This window comes from Podarcis bocagei (assembly GCF_964188305.1).
Source record: "Podarcis bocagei genome assembly, chromosome: 8".
In the NCBI taxonomy this organism is placed as follows: Eukaryota; Metazoa; Chordata; class Lepidosauria; order Squamata; family Lacertidae; genus Podarcis; species Podarcis bocagei.
This window is the reverse complement of record NC_138133.1, coordinates 2,825,579-2,853,084: the sequence shown is the minus strand read 5'-3', so window position 1 is coordinate 2,853,084 and position 27,506 is coordinate 2,825,579. Positions and strand designations below refer to the sequence as shown.

Sequence of the window (27,506 nt, the reverse complement as noted above, 5' to 3'; positions counted from 1 at the left end):
TAGACTTTGAAAGGTGTTTTAATTTAAATGAGGATATAAAAACTATCTGTTCTTCAGATAGTAAAAGAACTGCTCATACGTACTGGAGAATCCCAGTTCCAATTATATTAGCCATTGAGTAGATAAGAATAGGTAAACAGCAGCTTCACTTTCTGATTCTGCAGTGCTCAGAGAACTCATCTTAACTCATGATACTAACAAAGCATTTCAAACTTCAGTTGTTTTTATGTAGACAGGAAAGTGCAAAAACCGCATCACAGAAATACAACATGTATATGATCAAGGGACTGTACTCATAATTTTATGTATATAATTTAATATCAATAATTGTGTTCAAATTCAAGTTAAAATTAAAGTTCCAGCACTTCAGCAGCTGCTAAGTTTTCCAACACAGACATTCAGAGAAGCTACATACTTCTTGCCTACACTCAGTTTGAATATATTTTGCTATTTATTTAATGCTACATCTGATCAGCTTCAAGACACATGAAAATCTCCTGATTTTGTGTGAGCTCATTTACTCTATGCCAATCAAAGCCCGAGAATTAAGTCATAAAAGCTGGTACTTCATTTGCTGCTGTCAGGACAGTAGACGAAGAATGTATGCTGAGTTGCAAAAAACACGGCTGAGTGAAGTAAGGCTGAAGGAAGATGAAGTGCAAGAGAAGATAGAAAGTAAGTTGGGGTTAACTTTGCAATATAGCAGTAGATTAACATTTATTATACATAATATATAATCATATTTGCTGTGACTGACAAGCTCTTACAGCTAAACACACACAACTGTTAGAAGTTTAACTGAATCAAGGTTTACCTTTTCCTCGTTGTATTTTCTCTTTTTGCTCACTTAGCTTATCCAGTGGCAGATTGGTCATTTCAACACCATACACTGTCCTTGCCAAAACAGATGTAAGAGAATCCATTATGTTAGTCCATTCAGTTATTAGTTCTTCCCAATCTGTAAGGGATGACAGCACACGCAGTAACTCATCCCAGAGCTCTCGAGAGATATAAACACTCAGATTAGCACGAACCCAGGCCACAATGAGTGTCTGTGTTGGGGAGACAAGAAAGGGGATTAGAGTGGTGAATAAGTTGACTTTTCATCTAGAATTTGACAACAGAAAAAAGGATACATTTGCAAGCAAAAGCAACCCCCCAACAGTCAAGGCAACATCACTAATCCACATTCTAGATTCCAAGGGAATAAAAAAAGTTGCACTCAGAAGCAGTAACTTTTCCACAGCCTAAAAGCTTGTTCCATTATCTATTTTTGCAGTCTGAAATGTTTCAAATGTAATATAGGATATTCATTCAATCCATTTATTCATATTCTGACCAATAACTCCTAATTCTCCTTCTTAAGATACAAGACCTATAATACATTATTTGCAATTAAATTGCCAAAAACTATTCAGAACAAAGGAAGGCACTCAGAGTAGAGCCTTTGGAATTGTTGAACCTAACTTAGCCATGTTAATTAATTTCAATAGATTTCAATATTTCAATATTTCAATACCCTTTAAGCATTCCTGTACTTTATTTTCTAATTCCAATTTTTAGACAATTCTTGTTTTAATATAATGGAGTTATTAAGTTCAGTTGAACACTACTGCTACCAGCCTATCATTTTCCCGAGGAACAACATTACACTGTTTTTTTCTTACTAAAAGTCTTTCTGCTCTAACTCTCACACTGTTAGAGGCAGTTTTCACACACAGGGAAAGTTAAGCGCTCTGTAATTACAATTATTTCAAGATGATGGCCCATACCCGAAACAATAATCCTGCTAAACTTTGAGCAAATGTATCCTTTACTTGGTTCTCTTTTGATCTATTCATGACAACTTCTGTTATCTTAAGTAGTATCTGTAGCATTTGCTCCCTAAGACAAAATAGAAAAACCACATGTTTAGAAATAAATCCCATAATTTTATTTCACATATGAAAAATACACAAAATATATTAACAAATGTGATGCTCAGAATAATAATTACACTCCCTCAGAATAGGTTTGGCACTGCCATTCTTCAGACAGGATGGTGTTCCAAAAAAGATCATTTGGGTTCTGCAAAAGACATTTAAGTGCATGTAAACATCAGGTGGGACTTGAGCCCTACCTGGTGGATGAATCACTGCTCCAAATGGAATTTTCAAAAGAAAGGAGACACATAACAGAGAACAGTGACAGCCAACCAAAACCAGAACAATGAATGAGACTCTCTGTGGAATAAATAACAACAAAGAAAAGGAGAAAAGGCTCCGGTAATATGTCGTGTGTAGAAAAACAAGAAAGCCAGGCAGCTCAAAGCAAAATCCCATACTACAGAGTGAGGCCCCAAAGTCACCTGTCTACATGCACAGAAATCCTCTTTGCAAGAAAGAACTCAAATGGCCTTTTCTCTGTACATGTAATGGAGACCTCAGGTGGGACACAGCGGTGACCCATGCAAGGCAGAAAACTACCAAACAAACAAACAAACAAACAAGGAAAAGGCTGCCTAGAGATTGGGCAGGCTGGGCATTTTGTAGTGCTTGATAAAAGTACTGGCTTTGGTCCAGGTGGAAGCTCTACAAATTTCTTGCATGCAGCATTCAGAGAAAATCCTGTCTGTAGCACTAGCTGAATGAGAATTATTTTTTTGTAAATGGTGGCAATGTAAGGCAGGTGTAAGTTAAGAAATACAGGCCTTAAGCCACCTAGTCAAAGTAGAAGTGAACACTTTCCAGCATAGGAAAGAATGGAAAGTGGGGGAATGAGAGTATCTGACTGGCAGGACTTGATTTAATAAATATACACCTTCAATGCACTTCACACATCCAAGGAATGTCAGGCTTTTTCTGGGGGTGAGGTGAACAGGAGATGGACAGAAAGAAAAAAAGGGTCTGCTCCTGCTTGACGTGCCTGTAGGAACATGCAGACAGGCCTCTGCTGGTTATGGTGGCTGCGAAGGGCAAGTCTCCTTTGAGCCTTCTGTTCTGAGATATGCGGAGCAGATCTAGTTCTTGGGGAAACGGGGGGGGGGGGGACTCTGGCAAACTCACTTGGCTGCTGCCCAGATTCTAACACACCTGACACTAGCCTCTGTTCACTGCTACCTTGCTCCTGTTCTTCTTCACTCATTATTTCCAACGCCTTTCCTTTTCTTCTGGGGTGTGACCTGTCTCGAACCACCAGTCCAAGACCTCGTTCTCTTCCCCTTCCCATTCTCTGGAATGCTCTTGAGGTAGTGGTCTCTACCACCACTCCTCCCCCTCCTCCTCCGGCCAGTCCCTGACATTACCTGTGTTGTGTTCTGATCCATGTATATGACACACTAAGTCTATGCCAATAAAGGAGATTGATATTGATTGATACTGTAAAGCACCCTGTGATCCTTGGATGAAGTGTGGTATAGAATTGAAATAATAATAAAAAAACACTGATGATTCCAAAGAGGAATTTCGAAAATTCCATTTGGAGCAGCAATTTTGTCTTCAACCACTAGGTGGAGCACAAGTCCAAGGTGAGGACACTTGCTTGCCCAGAGAAAGAGTGATATCACAACCCAAACAAAGGAAAATAGCACTTTCCATGCATGGAAAATAATAAATCAACACAGTAAATAAGAGACTCTGTATCCATGAAGAATTGCAGTAAATCAGAAGTTAGAAACCTCCAGCCTATGGGCCAAATTTGGCCTGCCAGGTCTCCAACGACCCCCGTGTAGATATGCATTTGGAGATCTTTCCCTTTTAAAGATGGGGGGGGGGGGGAACAACAAGCAAATGTCATGATTTCAAAACTTATTTCTATGTAGAAAATTTCAGATAGGATTGTAAAAAAAGAAGGTACAGCATGTTTTATAAATTTATACATATGTTTTAAAATTCTGAAATATTCAACTCTAGCAGCAGAGCCTGCTTAGAAGTAAGAGCCGTTAAGTTCAACGGGACTTCTTCCTAGGCAGACTCAATGTTTTAGATCATTTTTGAGATATGTTGTGCATGTCACACATAGAGGAAATACATTAAAAACATACCATGTCTTTTTATTCATTGGAAGATCCATAATCATGCGCCTAAATATACTCAAAACTGCTCTGCATGCATCAACTTGCTCCTTCAGGAGTGCAGGTATTTCAGTACATGGTTCCAATAAAAACACATTTGCAGAGTTTGTCAAGAATACCTTAATATTTTGAAGGTGGGAAAGAAGAAACAAAGGTGGGAAGAATAGCAATCAACAAATTTTATTTAGTTATTCTAATGTTAAACTACATCCTGTTCAGAACACTTAACATGGATTGTCAAACCACAAATAGGAAAGCGCCTTTACATTCCTTTAATGGGAAAAGGCATACAGAGTTTGGTTTTCAGAACGTTTTGGGACCACTCACCCCCATTTTTTATCCTAGTGGGATATATGATTGCTGGTGAGCCACAAGACCTTTCTACAGGTGGCATTTCTCTTCCTAGAAGAAATTCAGGAACTTTCTCTAAAAGACATTGGGAGTTCTAATACATTATTGTCTTGCGCCAAGATTATTAGAAATAATATCTGATAGTAAACATAAGATAAAAATAAATAAATAGTTGTCATCCCTTTTTCTTCCCCTTTGCCTCCCAATAAAATACTTTATTTTTTGAAATTTGTCTTAAAAGGCATTTCTTTAGAATTTCTCACTAAAATCTCCTCATGCGCTAGACATCTGTATTGTTAAAACATTACACAATATTTTTGTTTTGTGCCCCCTGGACTTTGGTAAAGTTAATCCAAAGGTCTTTACTGTTTAATATTTCTAGAATTTAGCAGAAGGAAAGGGTCTTTAGCATTGTAACTTAGAAACTCCCAAGGCTCCTGGGCAGCCTAGGGATCCTCTAGGCTAGGATCAGCCTAGAGAGCATCTTATTATACTTCTTCTTTGGAGGGCATACAAAAACTACCAGTAAAAGTAAAAACTACCAGAAAGCCTCGCAACTACCACCTAGTTCAATCACATCAATTTCCAGATTTTTAGCAGCTTGAAAGAAGAAGCAGCCCAATAATACTTTCAGTGATATTTGTCCAAAGCATTCATCTTCAGACACAGAAATAATAATACTGGAAATAGAAATATTCTGTTCCATTTGACTATCGTGATATCCCATAAATGTTACCTGTAGTGTAGCTTGAAGCCCTGCTTTGACATTCTTGTTTTCATCTTCTAATATACACCCTCTATTAACCGCATTAGAGAAGGAATGTGATCTTCCCCAACTAGATGACCTTTTATGTCCAGAATGGCCAGTTGCAAGCTTTAAAAAAAGGGGGGCAGGAATGACAATATGCACTGGTTAAGACAGCATATCAAATTTATTTTTAAATGGTTAAGATGTAATAATTTAAATGCAGCAGGTCAGCCCAAGAAGTACAAGCAACTTCCACGCCCCTTGAAGCCTTTCAAAAATCTGCAAGTCATGTCTTTCTCCAATCCTAAACATGCTTCTGTTGGATGTAATCCCCAATGAAATCAGTGTTATTCCGAAGTTCCAATATCTTTTTTTATTAACTAGTCATAATTGTATCATATAAACACATCCAAATGCTCCTTAAATTATGACATCCCTTCATGTAAATGCTCCCACCAGGAAAGTCAGTGTTGTCATGACTAGGCGCCACACAATTGGGGAACAAATGTTACCACTAGGGCAGGCGATATCAGGTTTTCAACACTGTGATGTATCACCAGCTGAACACCATGCTATAGTGACACACTGTGGTGCTGGAAAGGAAAGAGCATCACCCCTGGCCCCACAAGGCGCCAGGGTGAAACCGCGGCCACTCCTGCTTCAACCAGCGCCAGGCACAGAGAGGAAGGAGGCAGCCAGAGAAGGAAGTCAAGGCGCCAGCCAGCTGGCAAGTCCCACCCACGATATTCTGCCAGGTGAAGACATAATCTATGTAATTGAATGCATAGCTTTGTTGGTAGAGCACGAGACTCTTAATTTCAGGGTCATAGGTTCAAGATTCCTGCACTTCAGGCGGTTGGACTAGATGACCCTCATGGTCCCTCCAACTCTGCAATTCTGTGAATACTTCTATAGGTCTAATATATTAATAGGAAAGGGTAAGTTCATGACTTGCGGTATTGACAAGCCAAGGAAAAAAGTACATTTTATTACTCTGATGTTTTATAATTTATTCCATCATGACGTAGCTGATGTTTTATCGATTGGGTTGTATCCAATCGTATTGCTCAGCTGGCAGGAAGGCTTCCATCATCAGAACAGGGAGGGAAGCAAATTTCAGTCATTCCTTCTTCTCCACTCTCATCCCACCTCTAAATCTGCTCCAGCTGGGTGACACCATTGATACAACCCATTGAATTTTTACCTTTTGTACACTGCTTTGGAATCTCTCTGCATGAAGGGCAGCATATTTGTTGTTGTTGTTGTTGTTGTTTAGTCGTTTAGTCGTGTCCGACTCTTCGTGACCCCATGGACCAGAGCACGCCAGACACTTCTGTCCTCCACTGCCTCCCGCAGTTTGATCAAACTCATGCTGGTAGCTTCAAGAACACCATCCAACCATCTCATTCTCTGTCGTCCCCTTCTCCTTGTGCCCTCCATCTTTCCCAACATCAGGGTCTTTTCCAGGGAGTCTTCTCTTCTCATGAGGTGGCCAAAGTATTGGAGCCTCAGCTTCACGATCTGTCCTTCCAGTGAGCGCTCAGGGCTGATTTCCTTCAGAATGGAGAGGTTTGATCTTCTTGCAGTCCATGGGACTCTCAAGAGTCTCCTCCAGCACCATAATTCAAAAGCATCCATTCTTCGGCGATCAACCTTCTTTATGGTCCAGCTCTCACTTCCATACATCACTACTGGGAAAACCATGGCTTTTACTATACGGACCTTTGTTGGCAAGGTGATGTCTCTGCTTTTTAAGATGTTGTCTAGGTTTGCCATCGCCTTTCTCCCAAGGAGCAGGCGTCTTTTAATTTCGTGACTGCTGTCACCATCTGCACTGATCATGGAGCCCAAGAAGGTAAAATCTCTCACTGCCTCCATTTCTTCCCCTTCTATTTGCCAGGAGGTGATGGGACCAGTGGCCATGATCTTTGTTTTTTTGATGTTGAGCTTCAGACCATATTTTGCGCTCTCCTCTTTCACCCTCATTAAAAGGTTCTTTAATTCCTCTTCACTTTCTGCCATCAAGGTTGTGTCATCTGCATATCTGAGGTTGTTGATATTTCTTCCGGCAATCTTAATTCCGGCTTGGGATTCATCCAGCCCAGCCTTTCGCATGATGAATTCTGCATATAAGTTAAATAAGCATGGAGACAATATACAGCCTTGCCGTACTCCTTTTCCAATTTTGAACCAATCAGTTGTTCCATATCCAGTTCTAACTGTAGCTTCTTGTCCCACATAGAGATTTCTCAGGAGACAGATGAGGTGATCAGGCACTCCCATTTCTTTAAGAACTTGCCATAGTTTGCTGTGGTCAACACAGTCAAAGGCTTTTGCATAGTCAATGAAGCAGAAGTAGATATCTTTCTGGAACTCTCTAGCTTTCTCCATAATCCAGCGCATGTTTGCAATTTGGTCTCTGGTTCCTCTGCCTCTTCTAAATCCAGCTTGCACTTCTGGGAGTTCTCGGTCCACATACTGCTTGAGCCTTCCTTGTAGAATTTTAAGCATAACCTTGCTAGCGTGTGAAATGAGTGCAATTGTGCGGTAGTTGGAGCATTCTTTGGCACTGCCTTTCTTTGGGATTGGGATGTAGACTGATCTTCTCCAATCCTCTGGCCACTGCTGAGTTTTCCAAACTTGCTGGCATATTGAGTGTAGCACCTTGACAGCATCATCTTTTAAAATTTTAAACAGTTCAGCTGGAATACCATCACTTCCACTGGCCTTGTTATTTGCAGTGCTTTCTAAGGCCCATTTGACTTCACTCTCCAGGATGTCTGGCTCAAGGTCAGCAACCACACTACCTGGGGTGTACGAGACATCCATATCTTTCTGGTATAATTCCTCTGTGTATTCTTGCCACCTCTTCTTGATGTCTTCTGCTTCAGTTAGGTCTTTACCACTTTTGTCCTTTATTATGGTAATCTTTGTACGAAATGTTCCTTTCATATTTCCGATTTTCTTGAACAGATCTCTGGTTCTTCCCATTCTGTTGCTTTCCTCTATTTCTTTGCATTGCTCGTTTAAGAAGGCCTTCTTGTCTCTCCTTGCTATTCTTTGGAAATCTGCATTCAATTTCTTGTATCTTTCATTATCTCCCTCGCATTTTGCTTGCCTTCTCTCCCCCGCTATTTGTAAGGCCTCGTTGGACAGCCACTTTGCTTTCTTGCATTTCTTTTTCATTGGGATGGTTTTAGTTGCTGCCTCCTGTATAATGTTGCGAGCCTCCACCCATAGTTCTTCAGGCACTCTGTCCAGCAAATCTAAATCCTTAAACCTGTTCCTCACTTCCACTGTGTATTCATAAGGGATTTGGTTTAGATTGTATCTTACCTGTCCAGTGGTTTTTCCTACTTTCTTCAGTTTAAGCTTGAATTTTGCTATAAGAAGCTGATGATCTGAGCCACAGTCAGCCCCAGGTCTTGTTTTTGCTGACTGTATAGAGCTTCTCCATCTTTGGCTGCAGAGAATATAATCAATCTGATTTCGATGTTGCCCATCTGGGGATGTCCATGTGTAGAGTCGTCTCTTGTGTTGTTGGAAAAGCGTGTTTGTGATGACCAGCTTGTTCTCTTGGCAGAACTCTATTAGCCTTTGCCCTGCTTCATTTTGAACTCCAAGGCCAAACTTGCCAGTTGTTCCTTTTATCTCTTGATTCCCTACTTTGGATGTGGTCAAAAATGAGATGGCGAGAATAAATATTGACATCCTGGGCATCAGTGAGCTAAAATGGACGGGAATGGGCGAATTCAGTTCGGATGACTATCATATCTACTACTGTGGGCAAGAAACCCGTAAAAGAAATGGAGTGGCCCTCATAGTCAACAAAAGAGTGGCGAAAGCTGTACTGGGATGCAGTCTCAAAAATGATAGAATGATCTCGATACGAATCCAAGGCAGACCTTTTAACATCACAGTAATCCAAGTTTATGCACCAACTACTGGTGCTGAAGAAACTGAAATTGACCAATTCTATGAAGAATTACAAGACCTTATAGAAGTGACACCAAAGAAGGATGTTCTGCTCATTATAGGGCAGCATATAAATATTTTTAATCAAATAAATAAATGTCATACTATCACACAGAGGAATATAACAAAAACTTGGGAAGAAAATATCCAAAAGTGGTATATTTGTCCTTATTAGGAGGTAGTGAGTATTTGATCTGTTTAGTCCTCTATGGGGTGTAAGAATAGCTAGGACGGGAACAGGCACATTATTAGTGGTAGATAGCTAGATGAAAGGCCACAAATGAAACTTTGTGAAGTTCTATTATTCTTAGCCTGGCTAGTCATCATAAAGCACACAAACCTCAATTAATTACACATTATAAACTATCCACCTATTTAATAAAGGCTGGCAGCATACCTGTTTGCCTTCTGTTTCTGCTGTTGGATGATCTAAGACGTCATCATCATGAACCGTTTCCTTCATATCTGGTTCTTCCATGAACACAGGCTTCTCTTGGAGTATCCACTTCCTATATACCTTCACTACTTTTTCTGTTGACGATATCTCAGATGAAGGCAATAAAAAAGCCTAAAATGTCAACAGTACACATTACTGATACATAAGAGAAATAAAGTACACTTGTACAGATTGAAAGTACATTACAGACGAATGTTTGCAGGCCAGAAGCAGCTCCTGGTGCTCTCCTATCGGACCCACAGCATCTCCCCCTTGGCCCACTGCAATTAGGCTTGAAAAAAACATTCTGCTAGAAGTCTTTTTCAAGCCTTACTGTCTGCAGGGAGGAATTTCAAGGACTTCCCCTCCCAAGCTGCAATTCCCCCCCTACCCATGCCACAATTAGGCTTGAAAGACACCTTTTCGGTACAATATAAGTTTCCCCCCCTCTAATAGATTGGAGGCGGTAAGAGTGAGTGTACTATATGTGTGTGCTACACCCATCTTAGATCAGAAGAGAGCTATCCGAAACATTTTAAGATTTGGTTACGCCACTTAAATGCACCGCTTCAATACATCAAGCCAATATGCAAATAATTAAAATAATTCTCTGATTTTACAAAGCCATGTGTAAGTAGTATGGACATTTTTGTTGCTAGAACAGACCCTCTACAAATTAGGCTACAATTCTATGCAAATTCCTTGGAAGTAAGACCCACGGAACATACAGGCTTGGACATCCACGTAAACAGACAGAATTAAGACTTTATATCAAATACCGTATTTTTCGCACTACAGGACGCACTTTTTCCCCTCCAAAAATGAAGGGGAAATGTGTGTGCATCCTATGGGGAGAATGCAGGCTTTCGCTGAAGCCTGGAGAGCGAGAGGGGTCGGTGCGCACCAACCCCTCTTGCTCTCCAGGCTTCAGGAAGCTCTCCGCAAGCCTTGGGAGCTCCGCGGGAGTTCCCGTCAGGCTCCCAAGGCTTGTGGATAGCAGCCTGCATCCCGAAGCCTGGGGCGCGCTGCATAGCGCGCCCCGGGCTTCGTGCAGATAACGGGCAGCCCCACAAGCTTGGGGGACAGCGGGGAGGCGGAGCGCCGCCATCCCACTGTTCCCCGACCTGGTTTTGGTTCCCCGACCTGGTTTTGGGGGGGAAATAAAGGAAATTCCCCCCCTTTATTTCCCCCCCAAAAAACTAGGTGCGTCCTATGGGACGAAAAATACAGTAAATTCTGTGACACAAAACAACCAAACTATTCAGATATTTATAACAGGTACAATTGGTTTGGCTTTATACTTTTCTTCCTCTACTGTGTCATTGTAAATGAGGATTCATGTTATTTAACTTGGTGTTGGTTCACGAATTCCTCATCACCTCGCTATAAGTTAGATTTCTTAGTCCCTTCTTGGGGTAACATAGGGATCAAAAATACAAGTACTGTGGTACCTTGGTTCTCAAACTTAATCTGTTCCGGGAGTCCGTTCAACTCCCGAAACGGTTTGAAAACCAAGGCGCAGCTTCTGATTGGCTGCAGGAGCTTCCTGCACTCAAATCAGAAGCTGCAGAAGCTGCGTCTGACATTCGTCTTCCAAAAAACGTTCGAAAAACTGGAACAGTCACTTCTGGCTTTGTGGCGTTCAGGAGTTGATTTGTTCAAGAGCCAAACCATTCAACTACCAAGATACCACTGTATTTGCCTTTGAACATTCGAATATGTAAGTAATGTCCAAGTTAAACTAAATAGTGCAATTCAAAAATATGTCAGAAGAGGGCATATTCCACCTAACAATATTGAAGTTTTCCTTTTCTGAAAAGCTAAGAGCAGGGACAAAAACCCAGCTCCTTGTTTTTCACCTATTTCTTAATAGAAAAAGCAGACTTTTCACAGGCAGCACATTTGGCATTTTTGTGCACTTTCTCTCTCTTTCCTACAAATATATAAAAGGATGTCACATAGAAGAGGGAGAAAGGTTGTTTTCTGCTGCTCCAGAGAAGCGGACACGGAGCAATGGATCCAAACTACAAGAAAGAAGATTCCACCTAAACATTAGGAAGAACTTCCTGACAGTAAGAGCTGTTCGACAGTGGAATTTGCTGCCAAGGAGTGTGGTGGAGTCTCCTACTTTGGAGGTCTTTAAGCAGAGGCTTGACAACCATATGTCAGGAGTGCTCTGATGGTGTTTCCTGCTTGGCAGGGGGTTGGACTCGATGGCCCTTGTGGTCTCTTCCAACTCTATGATTCTATGATTCTATGATACACTCACTTATTATTTTCACTATAACAGTCACACTTGTATATCCCACAATTTTCTCTCTAGAGAGAAGCAAAAGATTTTTAGCTGAATTATCTCAGCCTTTATTACAACTTTAACATTTTGCACCACAATCCTAAGTTTATTCAGAAATAAGTCCCAGTGAAATCAATGGGACTTACTCCCTAGGTACATGAGCTCAGGATTGCCACCATAGCTTTATTGTGCTTTTATCTTCCGTACACCTCTAGAAATATTTTACTCATACTTTCCCAAGACCTCAGAAGAAGATTACATTGATTTATTTTACCTTGACAGCAACCTACAGTGATGAAGGTTAGGAAAAAGAGAGATAGACTGGCCCAAGACTTCCTAGTACATGTCAGGACTGGGCAAGGATTTAATGTGGAAATCATGATCTAAACCTAGCACACTACTACATTTCCACAGCATACATACATTTACCCAGAACTAACCTGACGAAATACTTCATTGACAAAATTGACATAACCTCGTGTAGACAAAAGGATCTGTTGCACCATCTCATAGACGACCCGGTGTTGTTCTTCAATACTGCAAAAGCTGGAATCACTGAGCCTCCTCTCAGTCAACGTGCCATTAGTTGAATGACTTTTCTCCTGATCCAATACAACACTGTTCTCCACTTCAGAATTTTTATCTTGAATTGCACCACCCACACTCTTAAGTAACATTGGGGAGGGGGGAGAGAGAAGACAGCAAATTATAATTTATAAACTTAATATGTAGTGGCTTAGCATTATGTGTGAATCTTTTTCATAGTTGAAGATACATTTGTTTAAATCCATGTTTAAAGCCACATTTCATTTTTTGTAACTGCCAATTGTCACAAAGATGTTATTCTACTATTAAAGAAAAGCTTATTTCAGAACACATTCTATGTAATTATGGCTAACAGTAACTCTCAAAATGCACAAACAGAATGGGTAAAGCCCATGTAAATATCACAGTTCATTTAACAAAGCATTAGCTATAACATTCCAATTTAACATTTTTTAAAGGAATACAAACATGTATACAATTTACAACTCACTTGAATGATTCTGGGCAAAACGTCCCCTCCATTTTTAGAATTCTGTGTTGGTGTGAAGTACTTCTTTTCCAGAAAAAAGTTTACAAGCCATTTAATAAAGGCTACACGAGCTGTCATGTATGGTATTTTTGTGCTATAAATGTTTTCATTATTACAAGCTACACTAACATACGCTGGTTTGGGTCGCAGGCCAGGAATGTCTGTAAATCAGAAAACAGAAAATGTAATTTAAAAAATTTTGACATTGTGAATTACACGGTTCACAGTGTAATTTTTCCACTCAGTGAAAACAATGAAGTCAGCTTTCTCAGAGAAAGCAATATTTTGTACAAATATTGAACTCCATGTTTGAAACATTACAAAGCCATATAAATGATCATTTATCTTCCTCAGGCAAAAAGTACAGAAAGGGTGGCTTAAATTTAGAAAGTCATCATATATCCCTTGAACGATCTAAAGTGTCACAAGTTTCACATGTGAATTGTTTCTCCGACACGTCCAGCTTTCTACTCCTACAACTTGATTATATAAAAAGACATAACACTCAGGTTGTTTTGCCTTTAGCTTTTAAAGAGAAGTGAAGCTTTTACTACACCATTGTTAAAATCATGCCTACTGAATAAAAGACAAAGGTTGCAATCCAATCCATGCTTACCTGAAAGCAGAACACATTTAGGTCAGTGGGCCTTTCTCCAAGCAAGCATGTTTAGGATCAGGCTGTAAGATCCTCAACCCTAAACACATTCACTTCCCTAAAGCATTCTTGTAACCCTCTAAGGTAGGTCAATTTTATACCATCCCCATATTGCAGGTGGTTGGCTGAAGCTAAAGAGCCGTGACATGCCTGGTGTCCCCTGATGGGCACCCTTCTGCCACTCTCATGCTTCTCTGGATCAGAGTGAACGTATTTAGAACCAGAGAGCATAGTAAGAAAATATATTCAAATGCGTATAAAGAGACATTAAGAGACGCACAGAAAATATACGTATCTCACACTTTATTTGGAAAAAATAAAAATAAAATGGCTACTCACCAAGCACAGGTTTGTATACGTTGGTTAGTTTTGTAAAAGAGGGAAATAAGTGAGGAAGGTAATACTTTCTGAACAATGCAAAGAGAAACTTAAATCCAGTATCACAGTTCTCTTTATTCTTCCATTCCAAGCTCGCAGCCTACACCAGAGTAAGGAGTGTCATGTTAATACACAGCATACTGAAAAATAAGTCTAAATGAAACACTTTATATGAACACTTAAAAAAATGCACTGCTCTCCAATCCCATATTTAGGCCTCAAGACAGACAAGAGTTTACAAATCAAGCAGACACTAAACAGAAAGTACTTGGTTACTGATGTAACTTTGGTAGCTATTGAAAACACCTCTCTTCATTATCTTCTTGTTTGAACACAGTGCACAGTCAATACAGACAAGATCTTGGCTGATCTTAAAAGTCATGTTGGAACCCAGGGGAAGAGGCAGTGCCATAGGGAATGTATAGGACCCAAGCCTAGACTCTGACCTATGAAGTGCACACATTAATAATGAAGACACCAGATACTGATGAACATCCTCAGCAACGAATTATGGAATTGTGTCCTTACAATATACTCTGCTTTGTATCTTGTGCTTATTTAGATATGCTGTGAGCAAGTGAATATATCATCAAGTTAACCAACACTGAAGAAGCAGATTTACATGTAATTACCTGGATTACCATATATTTTAACAGTAGCTGAAGGAAATAGCATGTTGGGTCCTCAGTCGTTTTTTCTCCAGAAACATGTGGTAAAAGTGGAGTTATTTCTTCAGGATAAATCTTTGCTAAAATAAAAAAGAAGTAATTTTGAAAGATTTAAGACACAGTTGCATAAACACCTTCTTTTTTAAAAAATGAAAAATTGGGGGTGGGAGCTCAGTCAGCTCAAGTAGAGACTGCGGGCACCAGAATCCTCCACTTTCAGGTGGCTTTCCTCCTCTCCGGTAGAAGAAAATCCCCAGGATTATTGTTCAGTAAGGTATAAATACCCATGCCTATAGGGGCCACTGGATCTAGAGCAGCCCAGGACTTCATGACAGCTATGGGGCTGTCTGCAATGTCAAACACATGCAGCATGCTGACACATTTTAGATTTCTTTCTCACCCTTCTGAAGCCTTCATCTGCTGCACTAGATAATACCAAAGGGCTCAGGATAGTACTAGCCACAAAGTTGAGTTCTTTATTGCTATATAGATGAGGGTGGGATCATTTTTAGACAAGGATCCTTTTTCTAGGTGGCCTTTTTCCTTCCCCCCCTTCCAACTGACACCCTCTATGTTCTGGAAGCCACTGAGACTAGATCCTTATTAGACTTTTGTGGGACTTTTAAAAATAAATCATTTTTCTTTTCAGCTGGGTAAATTTATATGCTTCTGCAAATCTGGGAGTAACCCAAGTATGCAGAAACTACTGTGTCATTTCCAGGTGACGCTTTGTAACTGAGAAAGTGACAGGCACTGGGCTACTAAAGGTTGATATCAGAAGGAATAGGTGGCACCTGCAGCAAAACTTTGCAGTGTATCCTCATATCCTAACACAAGTGCTTCTATTCAAGGTTCTAGTTAGCCATGTCTTCCTCCAGGGTATCAAATTCCATTTGGGATTGCTACCGTGGAGGGGCGAGGGAGGTATGGCGGTGGGGGCAGATGTTACAGGCGAAGGGGATCGAGATATGGATACGCTCGTACCCTTTCCAATCTGCGCCCCATCCCGAGGGACGAGGGTAGGGTGAGCAAGGATTACTCACCTCCGTCACTGGTGCTGTGCAATGCCAGGTCTATAGGCAATAAAACCGCCACCCTGCGAGATTTCTTTATCTCGCAGGGGGTCGACCTGGCTTGTGTGACGGAGACCTGGGTGCGCAAAGGGGCAACAGTTACCTTACGAGAGATGGCGCCCCCGGGTTTCTCTGTCCTCCACCAGTCGCGGACTGTGGGCCGGGGGGGAGGGGTGGCATTATTAATCCGGGAAAATTGTTCTTTCAGGGCTCTACCATCGCCATCGATCCCCGGCATCGAATGTGTTGGCCTAGTGTGGGGCTCCGAGGAGAGCTTGGCTGTCTGGCTGGTGTACCGGCCACCTAGCGCACCAGCAGCCACCCTGTCAGGCCTGCTGGAGGCGGTGGCTGGCTGGGCCTTGGAGTTCCCTAACCTATTGGTATTGGGAGACTTCAACTTCCACGCTGATGCCACTCCCTCCTCACAGGCTCTGGACCTGGTGTCTTCCATGGCGACACTAGGGCTCTCCCAGTTTGTTTCGGGCCCCACACATCAAGCAGGCCACACGCTGGATTTGATCTTTGGCGTCGGTATAGATGTGATCATGTCTCCTTCGATTAAGGTGCCATGGTCTGATCACTACGCTCTGAAAGCCAGGATTGACTTTCCACCCCCACCCTGCTTAGGTGGCGAGCCAATTTGGGCTCGCCCGCAGAGGCTGATGGACCCTGAGAGATTCCGCCAAGCCTTGCGGGACCTTGCTCCCCCTGGCGACTCATTGACTGAGCTTGTTGAGGGCTGGAATGCCCAGCTCCTGGCAGCCATCGATGAGATCGCACCTAAGCGCCCTCTGCGACCCCGCAGAAACCGGGCTCCCTGGTTTACCGAGGAGCTCCGGAAAATGAAGCGGGACCTCAGACGGCTAGAGCGAGTATGGCGGGGTGCCCGTGACGGAGCCTCAAGAACATCTTATAGGGCTTTTATGAAAACCTACGAGATGGCGGTGAAGGCTGCTAAGAAGTCATACTTCTCGGCCTCCATTGCATCCGCTAGCTCTCGCCCAGCGCAATTATTTAGTATAATCAGGTCTTTAACGTCCCTTGAGGGACAGCCAAATTTAAATAACAAATTGACACACGGCTGTGAGGCATTTGCGAGCTTTTTTGCGGAGAAGGTCTTGTCGCTCCGCCATGACCTCCCTGCCAATTTGGATACAATAAAGGAACTGGAGGCCCCTCGACTGTCCTCGGGTCCAGTATTGGACCACTTCGACCAGATATCCCCAGCCGATGTGGACAGACTCCTCCGAGCTGGAAAGCCCACCACCTGTCCTCTCGACCCGTGCCCGTCTTGGCTGATTAGAGCGTGTCCAGACGAGGTGCGGGCCCTCCTGGGGGATATCATCAATTTGTCCCTTGGCACGGGGACATTCCCAGGGGAACTGAAGGAGGCAGTGGTGCGCCCGCTCTTAAAGAAAACATCATTAGATCCTTTAGATCTATCCAATTACCGCCCGGTTTCGAATCTTCCGTTCCTGGGTAAGGTGATTGAGAGAGCGGTTGCTGAACAGCTTGGTGGGTTTCTGGATGAAACATCGGCTCTGGATCCATTCCAGTCCGGCTTCCGCGCTGGTCATGGGACCGAGACGGCTCTGGTCGCCCTAACAGATGACCTTTGTAGACAGCTGGATCGAGGCGGGTCGGGGCTGCTGATTCTTCTAGATCTATCAGCAGCTTTCGACATGGTCGATCACGAACTTCTGGACCACCGCCTTGCCGACGTGGGGATCCAGGGCACAGTCCTTCAATGGCTGCGCTCGTTTCTCTCTGGTCGGGGACAGAGGGTGGCGCTTGGGGGGGAATTGTCATCGCACCACTCCTTGGTGTGTGGAGTACCTCAGGGTGCGATACTCTCCCCGATGCTTTTCAACATCTTTATGCGCCCCCTCGCCCAGCTTGTTCGGAGTTTTGGGCTGGGTTGTCATCAGTATGCCGATGACACCCAACTCTATCTGTTGATGGATGGCCATCCTGACTCGGCCCCAGACACACTGACCAGATGTTTGGAAGCTGTGGCTGGATGGTTACGTGGGAGCCGGTTGAAGCTAAATCCTTCGAAGACAGAGGTCCTGTGGCTGGGACGGGGCGATATGGGATTGGGGGGGCAACTCCCATCTCTTGCGGGGGTGCAATTAGTGCCAGCACCGTCCGTTAAGAGTTTGGGTGTAATCTTCGACACCTCCCTTTCCATGGAGGCGCAGATTGCAGCTATAACAAAGGCGGCATTTTTCCATCTCCGCCAAGCTAAGCAGTTGGCTCCTTACCTCTCTCGCCCTGACCTAGCCACTGTGATCCACGCGACGGTCACCTCCAGACTGGATTATTGTAACTCGCTCTACGTGGGGCTGCCCTTGAGACTGACCCAGAAACTCCAGCGGGTGCAGAATGCTGCAGCGAGACTCCTTACAGGGTCCTCGCTGCGAGATCACATTCACCCGGTGCTATACCAGCTGCACTGGCTCCCGGTGGAGTACAGGATCAGGTTTAAGGTGCTGGTTTTAACCTTTAAAGCCCTATACGGCCTAGGACCCTCGTACCTACGGGACCGCCTCTCCTGGTATGCCCCACAGAGAAACCTACGGTCTTCAAATAAAAACATCTTGAAGGTCCCAGGCCTCAGAGAGGTTAGGCTGGCCTCAACTAGAGCCAGGGCTTTTTCGGCTGTGGCTCCGATCTGGTGGAACGCTCTGTCACAAGAGACCAGGGCCTTGCGGGACTTGACATCTTTCCGCAGGGCCTGCAAGACAGAGCTGTTCCACCAGGCCTTTGGCTAGGGCACAGCCTGACTCCCTCCCTCGGCAATCTTCGCAGAGCTCTGGCCCAATGGTTGCCAGTGGCTTGAATTAATTAATTTTTATAATGAATGATTTTAGAATGTTGTTTATGTTGTACTTTTGTACTGTTTTATTGTTGTTAGCCGCCCTGAGCCCGGCTTCGGCTGGGGAGGGCGGGATATAAATAAAATTTATTATTATTATTATTATTATTCCTTTCCCTTGCCAATTTCCCTTTTTCTTTTCTAAGTAACACTCAGTATACTGGGGCTACTGAGGACCCCGCAACCATGCCAGAAGGAAGTACCTATAAGAACATCTGGAGACATTTCCTAATGTGTGAGAGAGAATGCCACTACTATGGTGAAACCTGCAAAATACTTGCACATTGTCTAAAAACAAAAAAGCCCACATTTTTTTCTTTGAAAATATTTTTTCTCGAATGCAAATTTAGAGAGATTCAATCTATGGATTGACTAAAATTCATATGATTAATCAACAAAATTTCTTTAATCAGGTAACAGTGCAACTAAAAACTTAAGATACTTGAGAAAATATCAGAATATTTGTTAGCCGCCCTGAGCCCGGCTTTGGCTGGGGAGGGCGGGATATAAATAAAAAAAAATATTATTATTATTAATAATAATATAGCAAAAACAAACCATCAGTGTGACTGGGAGGAGGGCTAATGAGAGTATCGAGTGTGCATGGACCTCGAGAAGACATCACTGCAGGAAAACCAGGAACGAGGCAAGCAAAGATTAACAGTTGCTCTTCTGCACAATTTGTCTGGAGAGCTTGTAACCAGAGAAGAAACAGTCTGATTCCTTCACATCTTATCTAGAAAGAAGACACATTTTAGAAAGCAATATAAAAAGAACAGTCCAGCAACGCTGGGAAAATAAGAAATACAGTGGTACCTCAGGTTACATACGCTTCAGGTTACATACGCTTCAGGTTAGACTCCATTAAGCCAGAAATAGTGCTTCAGGTTAAGAACTTTGCTTCAGGATGAGAACAGAAATTGTGCTCCGGCGGTGCGGCAGCAGCAGGAGGCCCCATTAGCTAAAGTGGTGCTTCAGGTTAAGAACAGTTTCAGGTTAAGAACGGACCTCTGGAACGAATTAAGTACTTAACCCGAGGTACCACTGCAGACTTAACACCTTAATAAAGTACCGTATTTTTCGCCCTAAAGGACGCACTTTTCCCCCGCCAAAAATGAAGGGGAAATCTGGGTGCGTCCTATGGGGCGAATGCAGGCTTTCGCTGAAGCCTGGAGAGCGAGAGGGGTCGGCGCGCACCGACCCCTCTTGCTCTCCAGGCTTCAGGAAGCTATCCCCCCAGCCGCGCAAGGTCCCAGAACGATGCCGAAGGTGCGCACACCTTCGCCATCGCTCTCCGACCCGTTCGCGGGGCTGGGGTCGGGGGAAGCTCCGGCTCCCTCCGCCCCCAGCCGCGCAAGGTCCCAGAGCGATGGCGAATGTGCGCGCACCATCGCCATCGCTCTCCGACCTGCTCTGGGGACTGGGGGCGGGGGAAGCTCGGGCTTCCACCACCCCCAGCCCCTGCAAGCTCCGGGAGCAATGGCAAAGGTGAGCGCACCATTACTGCCATAAAGGGTCACTGCATTCACTTTGCAGAGAAAGAGTTTCCCCTTTGAAGAAGTTTGCCATCAGTTGTTTAATTGGAGAAAAGATTTGGCACTATAGTTAATACTGCCATATTTTCCGAAGTCCAGGTTTCAGACAGAACCGATATGACTTCCATTTATGCAATATGACTTCCACCCTCTCCTTCCCCTACACATGCCCCATGGTGTCCCCAAATATGTTCCGAAGGACTGAGGTAAACCCCAGAAAAGATTCAGCAGGTGTGCAAGGGGAGGAGGGGAAAGTTCTGTTGTGCAAATGAAAGTCTTTCTGCTTGCACAAGAAGCTACTTTGTGCTATTTTGAATACAACCCATTGTTTCCATATTTTACAAGAAAGACTGCAATGACTGAATGAGTAGCTTTCTTGCTCCTTTCTTATCCCAACCATTATTCCAAGGATATTGGGATATTAAGATTGTATTGTTTCTGGCACCAGCTAAAGACTTTTTTGTTTCAAGCATGTAATCAGACATACAATTTTTAATTTTATCTTATTATGTATAAACAACTGATGATTTTTAGGTTTACTTGCTTAATGAACATTTTATGTTCTATGTAAACCACTTAGAAATTTATAGATGATTAAGCAATATATAGATATCCTATTAAATAAATAGGCTGTATCTCTGTGCACCTTGAAAAAGAGAAAGATCCAAGGAAGTGGAATTGCTGAGCCAAGGAAAGAAAAAAAACTCTGCACAAAAACAAAATGTTAGATACAGAACATCTCATTGCTCAAACAATGGAAAAAAGAGGGCTAACACAAGCGCCACAATCAAGAACACAAAGAAAACAGCAGCAACTAAAAATTTTGTATTGAGCTCAGGGCTGAAGACTATTTCAAGGTCACCCACTGCACTTGTGTAGCATACCTCTTACTGCTCAGGATTCCCGGCTTTCTTTTACCCTTGATATATACTGCTTTGCTATCTTTGTTCTGAGCTCTTGCCTATGTTTGGACCCTGTGTCAGTCTTGAAATATCTGAAATTTCCAAGTTTTCTTACAATACATCTACTTATTTCTTGACCTTAAGGCTATCTGTATCATTGCTTCTTAGCACATTTCAAAATATTAAAGTTGTCTTGTTTATACTTCTGTGATACACTCAGGGCCTTTTTTCAAGCTGGAACTCACTGGAACTCAGTTCTGGCACCTTCCAGGTGGACACCACTGCCATTATAAGAGAACAGGGGAGGGTTCATGGTGAGTTCTGGCACCTCTTTTTTTAGAAAAATAGCATTGGGTATGTTCATACATATTTACCACTGTACAAATACAGTGTTCCAGGCAACTAGATCCTATCAAATAAAACTTCGGTTTATTACTTTGTTTACCGATTCTAATTACAAGTGTGCCCACAGCAAGAGACACCCCATTAGCATTGTCAGGTGGGTTGCTAAATCTGTAGTGGATCTGTGAACTCTCTTTCTAGCCATTTTACAAAATTCTGCAAGCCTAAGTACACTGCTATCACCACTACTTAGATAGAAGGTATACCAGTTTCCACAGCTTGTGATGGCACCCAGTCTATTAGAGGCTTTCATGCCACTCTGTGGGGGCTACTGAAGACTGAAAAGTCTTATGGCGGTCATATCTTCAGTTGTAAAGGATGTGACAGGTCCACAACAACTCCAAAGCTTAAGAGTCACTCTCTTGATTTCACGAGTGGACATGAACAAAATACCTTACACACACAGCTACACAAAAGAGATGAGAACATGCAATACTTGAATCCATCATTCTCCACCATATTCTGAAAGACAGCTTTGAACAGTCTAACCAGCGATTGCTTCAAATTGCAGCCACAAGTTTATAAGCAGGTGTGGCTGACTGCATGCTGGTGTCATATTGCTCTAACATAGAACATCTTTGTTCCTCCATTTTTTTTAAGCTGATGCAAAATAGCTCTATCACTTGCTGCCCTACAGACAGTAACAGAACAAATACTCTGCAAGTATAAGATCCCAGGTTCAATCACTGACTTTGCCAGTGAAGAGGATCAAGCAGCTGGTGATGGGAAAGGCTTATGAGACCCTGGAGAGCCAATCCGAGTCAGAGTAGACAAGGGATGAGGAACCTATGGCCCTTCAGATGTAGTGGGACTCCTGCTACCATCAGCCCCTGCAACAATGCTCAGTGGTCAGGAATGATGGACATCTGGAGGACCAGTTTCCCATCCCTAGAGTAGACAATACTGGGACAGATGTACAAATAGTATTCTAATTAACAATGAATTTAAAACAAGAGTTGAAATACCTTAACACAGTTTCCAGGGTGCAAAAGTTTCTTCAAAACTGAACCTGAAGAGTAAAAGAAAAAATACAGTAGGAAATGATGTCTTCAATCCACAAGTGAGATGGTAGATGGAGCAGCCAAGTAATTTCGTTGTCCCCGAGAGGGGGCAATGACAATAAAGATATTAATTATTATTATTATTATTATTATTATTATTATTATTATTATTATTATTATTATTATTATTATTAATTATTATTATTATTATTATTATTATGGCTGTTTATATACTAGCCCAACTGTGCCATACTCCAGGATAAGGGTCATGACAAAGGAGGTGTGTTCCATATTTTCCATTAGCCACATCAGCCTAAGGAGTTAAAGAACACACCAACTCACACCTGGTCAGCTATACAGCTTTATTTCAGATATGGAGCTTCACATCCCTGCTTCCACCTATGTTGTAGATTTCTTTTACTGATAAGTAAAGCCTTTCAGGAGGGCTTCACTCCTGGGGCACGATTCCATAATTCCTTCTCTGGAGGTTCCAATCCTCTCTTTTCCACTCCAGTCTTCTCAGAAGTAAATCCCAAACTGCAGGGACAGTAAGAACTTCCAAAGTAACCTTGGTGTTCTGGAGGAACCTCTCACTACAGTGTCTCTTCCCTCAATGCCTGGCTTAAGTCCAGAACTCCTATGCTTCTGCAAGGAGGGGCTGGGTAAACCCAGGAGGCTGCAATTCCATTTATGGTCCTGTCCAATGGGGCTTAAGGGGATAACCTGCAGGTGACCTCTGGCAGGGGGGTGAGAGCCAAGTCTTCCCAATCTCCTTGGAGAAGCCTTACTAAGTTTAGGGACTGCCTATTGCAACCTGTTCCCTGCATTCTGCCCTTCTTCCCTCCCCCATGTTTTCCCACCCTCTGTTCTGCCTAAGGCATGACACCCAGGCTCCTTCCCTCCCATCAGTCAGATGATTGAAAATGCGAGGTAGAGACTTCAGGCACTGCCCAAATGTGGTCTCTTCAGGAGCTGTTGCCTACTTGGCATCTGGTGGTGCGATGGGCCAGCAAGCCTCAACATCTCTTCACAGCAACTTATTCTTACAACTTCCATAGAAATACTTAACATTTATATCTAGTTCTCAGAAACCACAGATAAGATGGCAATATTCTTTCTGCACCGTACCATTTCAAACTGCAGATGAGGGTTCACCCTCACCAGCATGCAGAGGAAATGTTTATCTGTCATTTGGAAGTTGAATTGAGTGTTAGGGAATTGAAACTCGACCTTGACATGACGTAGGTGCCACTGTCAGGCAATTTTTCTGTCCATTGAGATGGTCTTCAACCAGTGCTTGAGGGGACTGCACTCTCTCTAAAAGATCAGGTGCACTGTCTAGGAGTGCCATTAGTACTTGGTTGGGTTACTCATTAGTTAAACACCATTTGCAATCTAGCCATCACCCCAATTGTTTCATGCCCTTGGGGACCTGGAAGTCATATTGTTTATGCAGAATGGCACTTCTTTTAGCCATGACCTTATGACTTAAGCCAAGATCACAACTTTATGTATAAATTAGGATTCTTTCAGGACTCTATGGAAGAAACATAATATATGTCACTTTGAAATACTTAAGTTTCTTTATACATGTTGGCCAAAGTAATTACCTGGTATTTGCCTCTCCCCATATGAACTGACCTGGACCCTGCAATCATTATCTCAGGGCCTACTTCATGCGCCTCCTCGACGAGAGGTCCAGAAGATGGCAACATGAGAATGGGTGTTTTCTGCAGTGGCTTCCTGTTTGTGGAATGCTCCCCACAGGGAGGTTCACTTCATTAAGGCACCAGGTGAAAACATTTCTCTTTAACTAGGCCTTTGGCTGATTAATGTTCTATGGCATTTTAAATGTGTTTGTGGGGGGGGGGGGTTATTGCTTTGTTTTTGTTCTTGTTTTATTATGTACTGTATTTTGGGTTCTCATTTTGTATTTTTAGTTGTGAACTGCCTTGCGATCTTTGGATGGGCAGTATACAATTTTAATAAACATAATAGTAATAACTAGATTACTTATTGCAATGTTTTGGTACTGCAACAAATTACTGCTATTAATATTCCATATTTGATTTAAACTAAATTATAGTACACCTGTATCCTATCAGGTTTCCTGGAAACAATCTTTTCCAAGTGGCATGTGAGGAAAAGTAGCAAAAAGCAGGAAGAAACTGTCGTCAACACTTGATGCTGCTCCTGATCTTACCTGGTGGGCTGAGCTCCTCTTCCCCCTCACTGAGGCCGTCAGTTCACCTTTCCTATGGCAGAGCAGCAGGACCAGCTGCTCTGAGTGTCATTATATCAGCTGGGCTCTCCTAAGCCTACCTGCTCTGAGTGAAGTGACAAGAAGCTGACAAATTCCACCTAGGCCTCAGAAGTACAACTTCTGGCTGTACTACATTCACTTCCAAGAAGCTTGGGTCTCCATGATTTTTCAACTCAGAAGCCACCTGGACCTCAAATTTCCATCCAAGCTGGTCATTAAGAAGACCAATGAAACATTAAGAATTTGGGACTGTGTTATTTTTATTGATTTGTAAGCTGCTCAGAGCTTTTCCTACTGAAGGGTGAAGTATAAATGCTTTGAATGCATTAATGTATGTTTAGAGACAATGATAAATGATGGTAATAAGAAAAGAGTACCATCTAGATCCATTAAAATCATTTGACATTTGTACTCTGGCTTTAGTGAAAGTGGAGAAATGTACCCCAACTTTTAATAAACTGAACTAAACTAAAAAAAATAATAATCTTAAAAAAATAATAATAATTAAAGCCAAACCTCACTTACCTATGCTATGGAAATGCCACCGATAGAAAATTCTTTCTGGAAGTAGTTGTAATATTTTCTGGAGAACACAGATAATTCATATTTTATATCATATTGACAAAACAGCTACTTGGCATCTAGTTTACATCACTTAAGTGCAATACAGATTAGGGTTTTTTAGGGAGGGTCAACACTGTCAAATAATTTCTTTTAGACTTAAGCCTTCTGTGGACATGGAAAGAATCTCTTCAACAAAAGTATAAGAATCTTAGCAGACACTTTACTTCTGGAATTTACAAAATTGCTCAAAATTATTCATTATTAATCATTGTTAAGGAAAATTAGTTAAAACAAGCAGTCAACTGCCATGTGTTTATGCTTTATGAAGTAGCTAGTATTCAAGCATTGTAAATACTTATGTTCAGGCAGCTCTGGCAATACATAATCTTAATGACAGGTGACAATTGGTCGGTCTCTCTCTCTCTCTCTCTCTCTCTCTCTCTCTCTCACACACACACACACACACAATTCCTGCATTGCAGGAGGTTGAACTAAATGACCCTTGAGGTCCCTTCCCTTCCAACTCCACAATTCTATGATTCTATTATCTATTTTTTACCTGAGAGCTATTAAGAAAAAACAACTGTCTCATTCTACTTCTAAATAGGCTGGGCTCTGCTCTACGTTACAAGCTTTTCCCCATTAAGGCTGGCTCAAGACATTTTGCTGCCTGCGGACAAAATGACACCCACTCACTCCCCATTGAGTGGCCAACTGGAATGGCTGCTGAATCCTATTTCAACACAAAGCACTGCACTGCTCCTGAGAGGGAACAGCAGGGTAGTTATAAAGGTGGAGGGCAAGGTGCTTTGACACACAGCTCTTTCTCCAGCAGAAGGGTATGGTCAGGGAGCTCAGGAGGAAAAACTGAGGCAGCGGCAGCAGGTGGGTATGTAGAAGAGGTGGTGGGTGGGTGCAAAGGAGGCAGAGGCACAGGGGTGTAGCATGGGGGAGCTGCCGGGGCAATGGCCCCAGGCATATTTTTATAGGGGCTGTTGCTCACACCGCCCTACCAGCCCTGTGCTGCTTTGCAAGGCTGGGATCGCAAAGCAGCTGGGGGCTGGCAGGGCAGTGGGAGGAGGATGCAACAGCCATGAACCCTTGCGTCCTTCTCCCTGCCAGCCCCGAGCCACTCTGTAAGGGTGCGATCACCCCAGTCTCACAAAGTGGCTTGGGGTGGAGTTGCTCCAATGGTGTTGGTGGCAAACGCTGGGCTGGCAGGCTCCATTCACCCTCCGCACCCTCTCCTGGGTGCCACCAAACCATGTCCTGCCACTGCAGAAGTGTGCATGCATTAGGAGAGGTGCAGGTGGGTAGGTGCAGAGGAGGGGGCGGCAAGTGGCAACGCTCCTTGGAGGCCACAACTGCTGCCTGAGGTGATGGCCTCACCTTGTCTCATGGGTGGGCCAGACCTGATTTGGAGTATGATTTAGTTGACTATCACCCACTGTCAGTATGCTATGCTTGTATCCTTAACACATGATTTTGCACACTTTTTGCTGACAAGAAACATATGCCTTAGGCATTTGTGCCTAACAAAAGCGAAAGACCTCTTCCAGTATAAATATATATGGCAGTGAACTCCAAATAGCTAGTGACATTTTGTTTTTATTTTCAGAGTAAAGATATACAAAATAACTTAAGAAACCCCATGGTGCAGAATATTCCTTATTATGCTGTACTTTATTCATATGGAAATCCATTAGTACACTTGAAATAGAAATTAAGTATTATGTCAAAGAAATACATCAGGGGATCTGTCAGTTCTTTGATTCATAGGCCTCTTTCCTCCAGGCTACTGCATGACTAAGAATAATGTGAGCATAACTTTGACATAGACAACCTGCTCTGATAAGCAGAGGAGTTTTTTAAAATCTTTAAAAAAATTAAATGTGAACATATTTCTTACCAGATGATACTTCATTTAATTACAGATAATCTAAAGCATTTAGATGTTATGCTAAGAAGAACTGCAATAATCCTCTTTCCCCATATCCAGCATTATGTAGCCATCCCCAATCTGGGTTAAAATAAACCCAAATACATTATTAAAACTTCAGCAGCAGCCAACCTCAGACGGAGCCTTAAACAGAACCATAGCTCAAATGCCGTTAAGAGACACCTCTTTAGTTGGAAAGTTCCCTGTCTGCTTCAACAGCCATGATGGCAGCAGGGAAAACTGTGGGTCGACTGGGGCCTCTGAGCTGTTGTCCTTGGAGTCAGGGGAGAGCAACACAAATTCCTCAGGCCAGACAAAA

General features: G+C 42.7%; 1 protein-coding gene across 8 annotated transcripts in view; it reads right to left on the bottom strand.

The window, feature by feature from the left end:
• The window catches only part of RALGAPA2 (Ral GTPase activating protein catalytic subunit alpha 2), a 200,169-nt gene that overhangs the window by 153,776 nt on the left and 18,887 nt on the right, over positions 1-27,506 (bottom strand). For all 8 annotated transcript variants that reach the window (XR_014011001.1, XM_081205947.1, XM_081205949.1 and 5 more), the window contains exons 4-15: positions 25,210-25,267; positions 22,386-22,429; positions 19,140-19,317; positions 14,595-14,710; positions 13,924-14,062; positions 12,891-13,090; positions 12,295-12,519; positions 9,523-9,693; positions 5,139-5,276; positions 4,022-4,170; positions 1,773-1,884; positions 815-1,052 (exon numbers count right to left, since the gene is read on the bottom strand). Coding sequence is in view for 7 of the 8 variants with exons in the window: in XM_081205947.1 (XP_081062073.1) it covers positions 815-1,052; positions 1,773-1,884; positions 4,022-4,170; positions 5,139-5,276; positions 9,523-9,693; positions 12,295-12,519; positions 12,891-13,090; positions 13,924-14,062; positions 14,595-14,710; positions 19,140-19,317; positions 22,386-22,429; positions 25,210-25,267 (1,768 nt within the window). In the remaining variant the exon portion in view is untranslated. The remainder of the gene's footprint in view (positions 1-814; positions 1,053-1,772; positions 1,885-4,021; positions 4,171-5,138; positions 5,277-9,522; positions 9,694-12,294; positions 12,520-12,890; positions 13,091-13,923; positions 14,063-14,594; positions 14,711-19,139; positions 19,318-22,385; positions 22,430-25,209; positions 25,268-27,506) is intronic.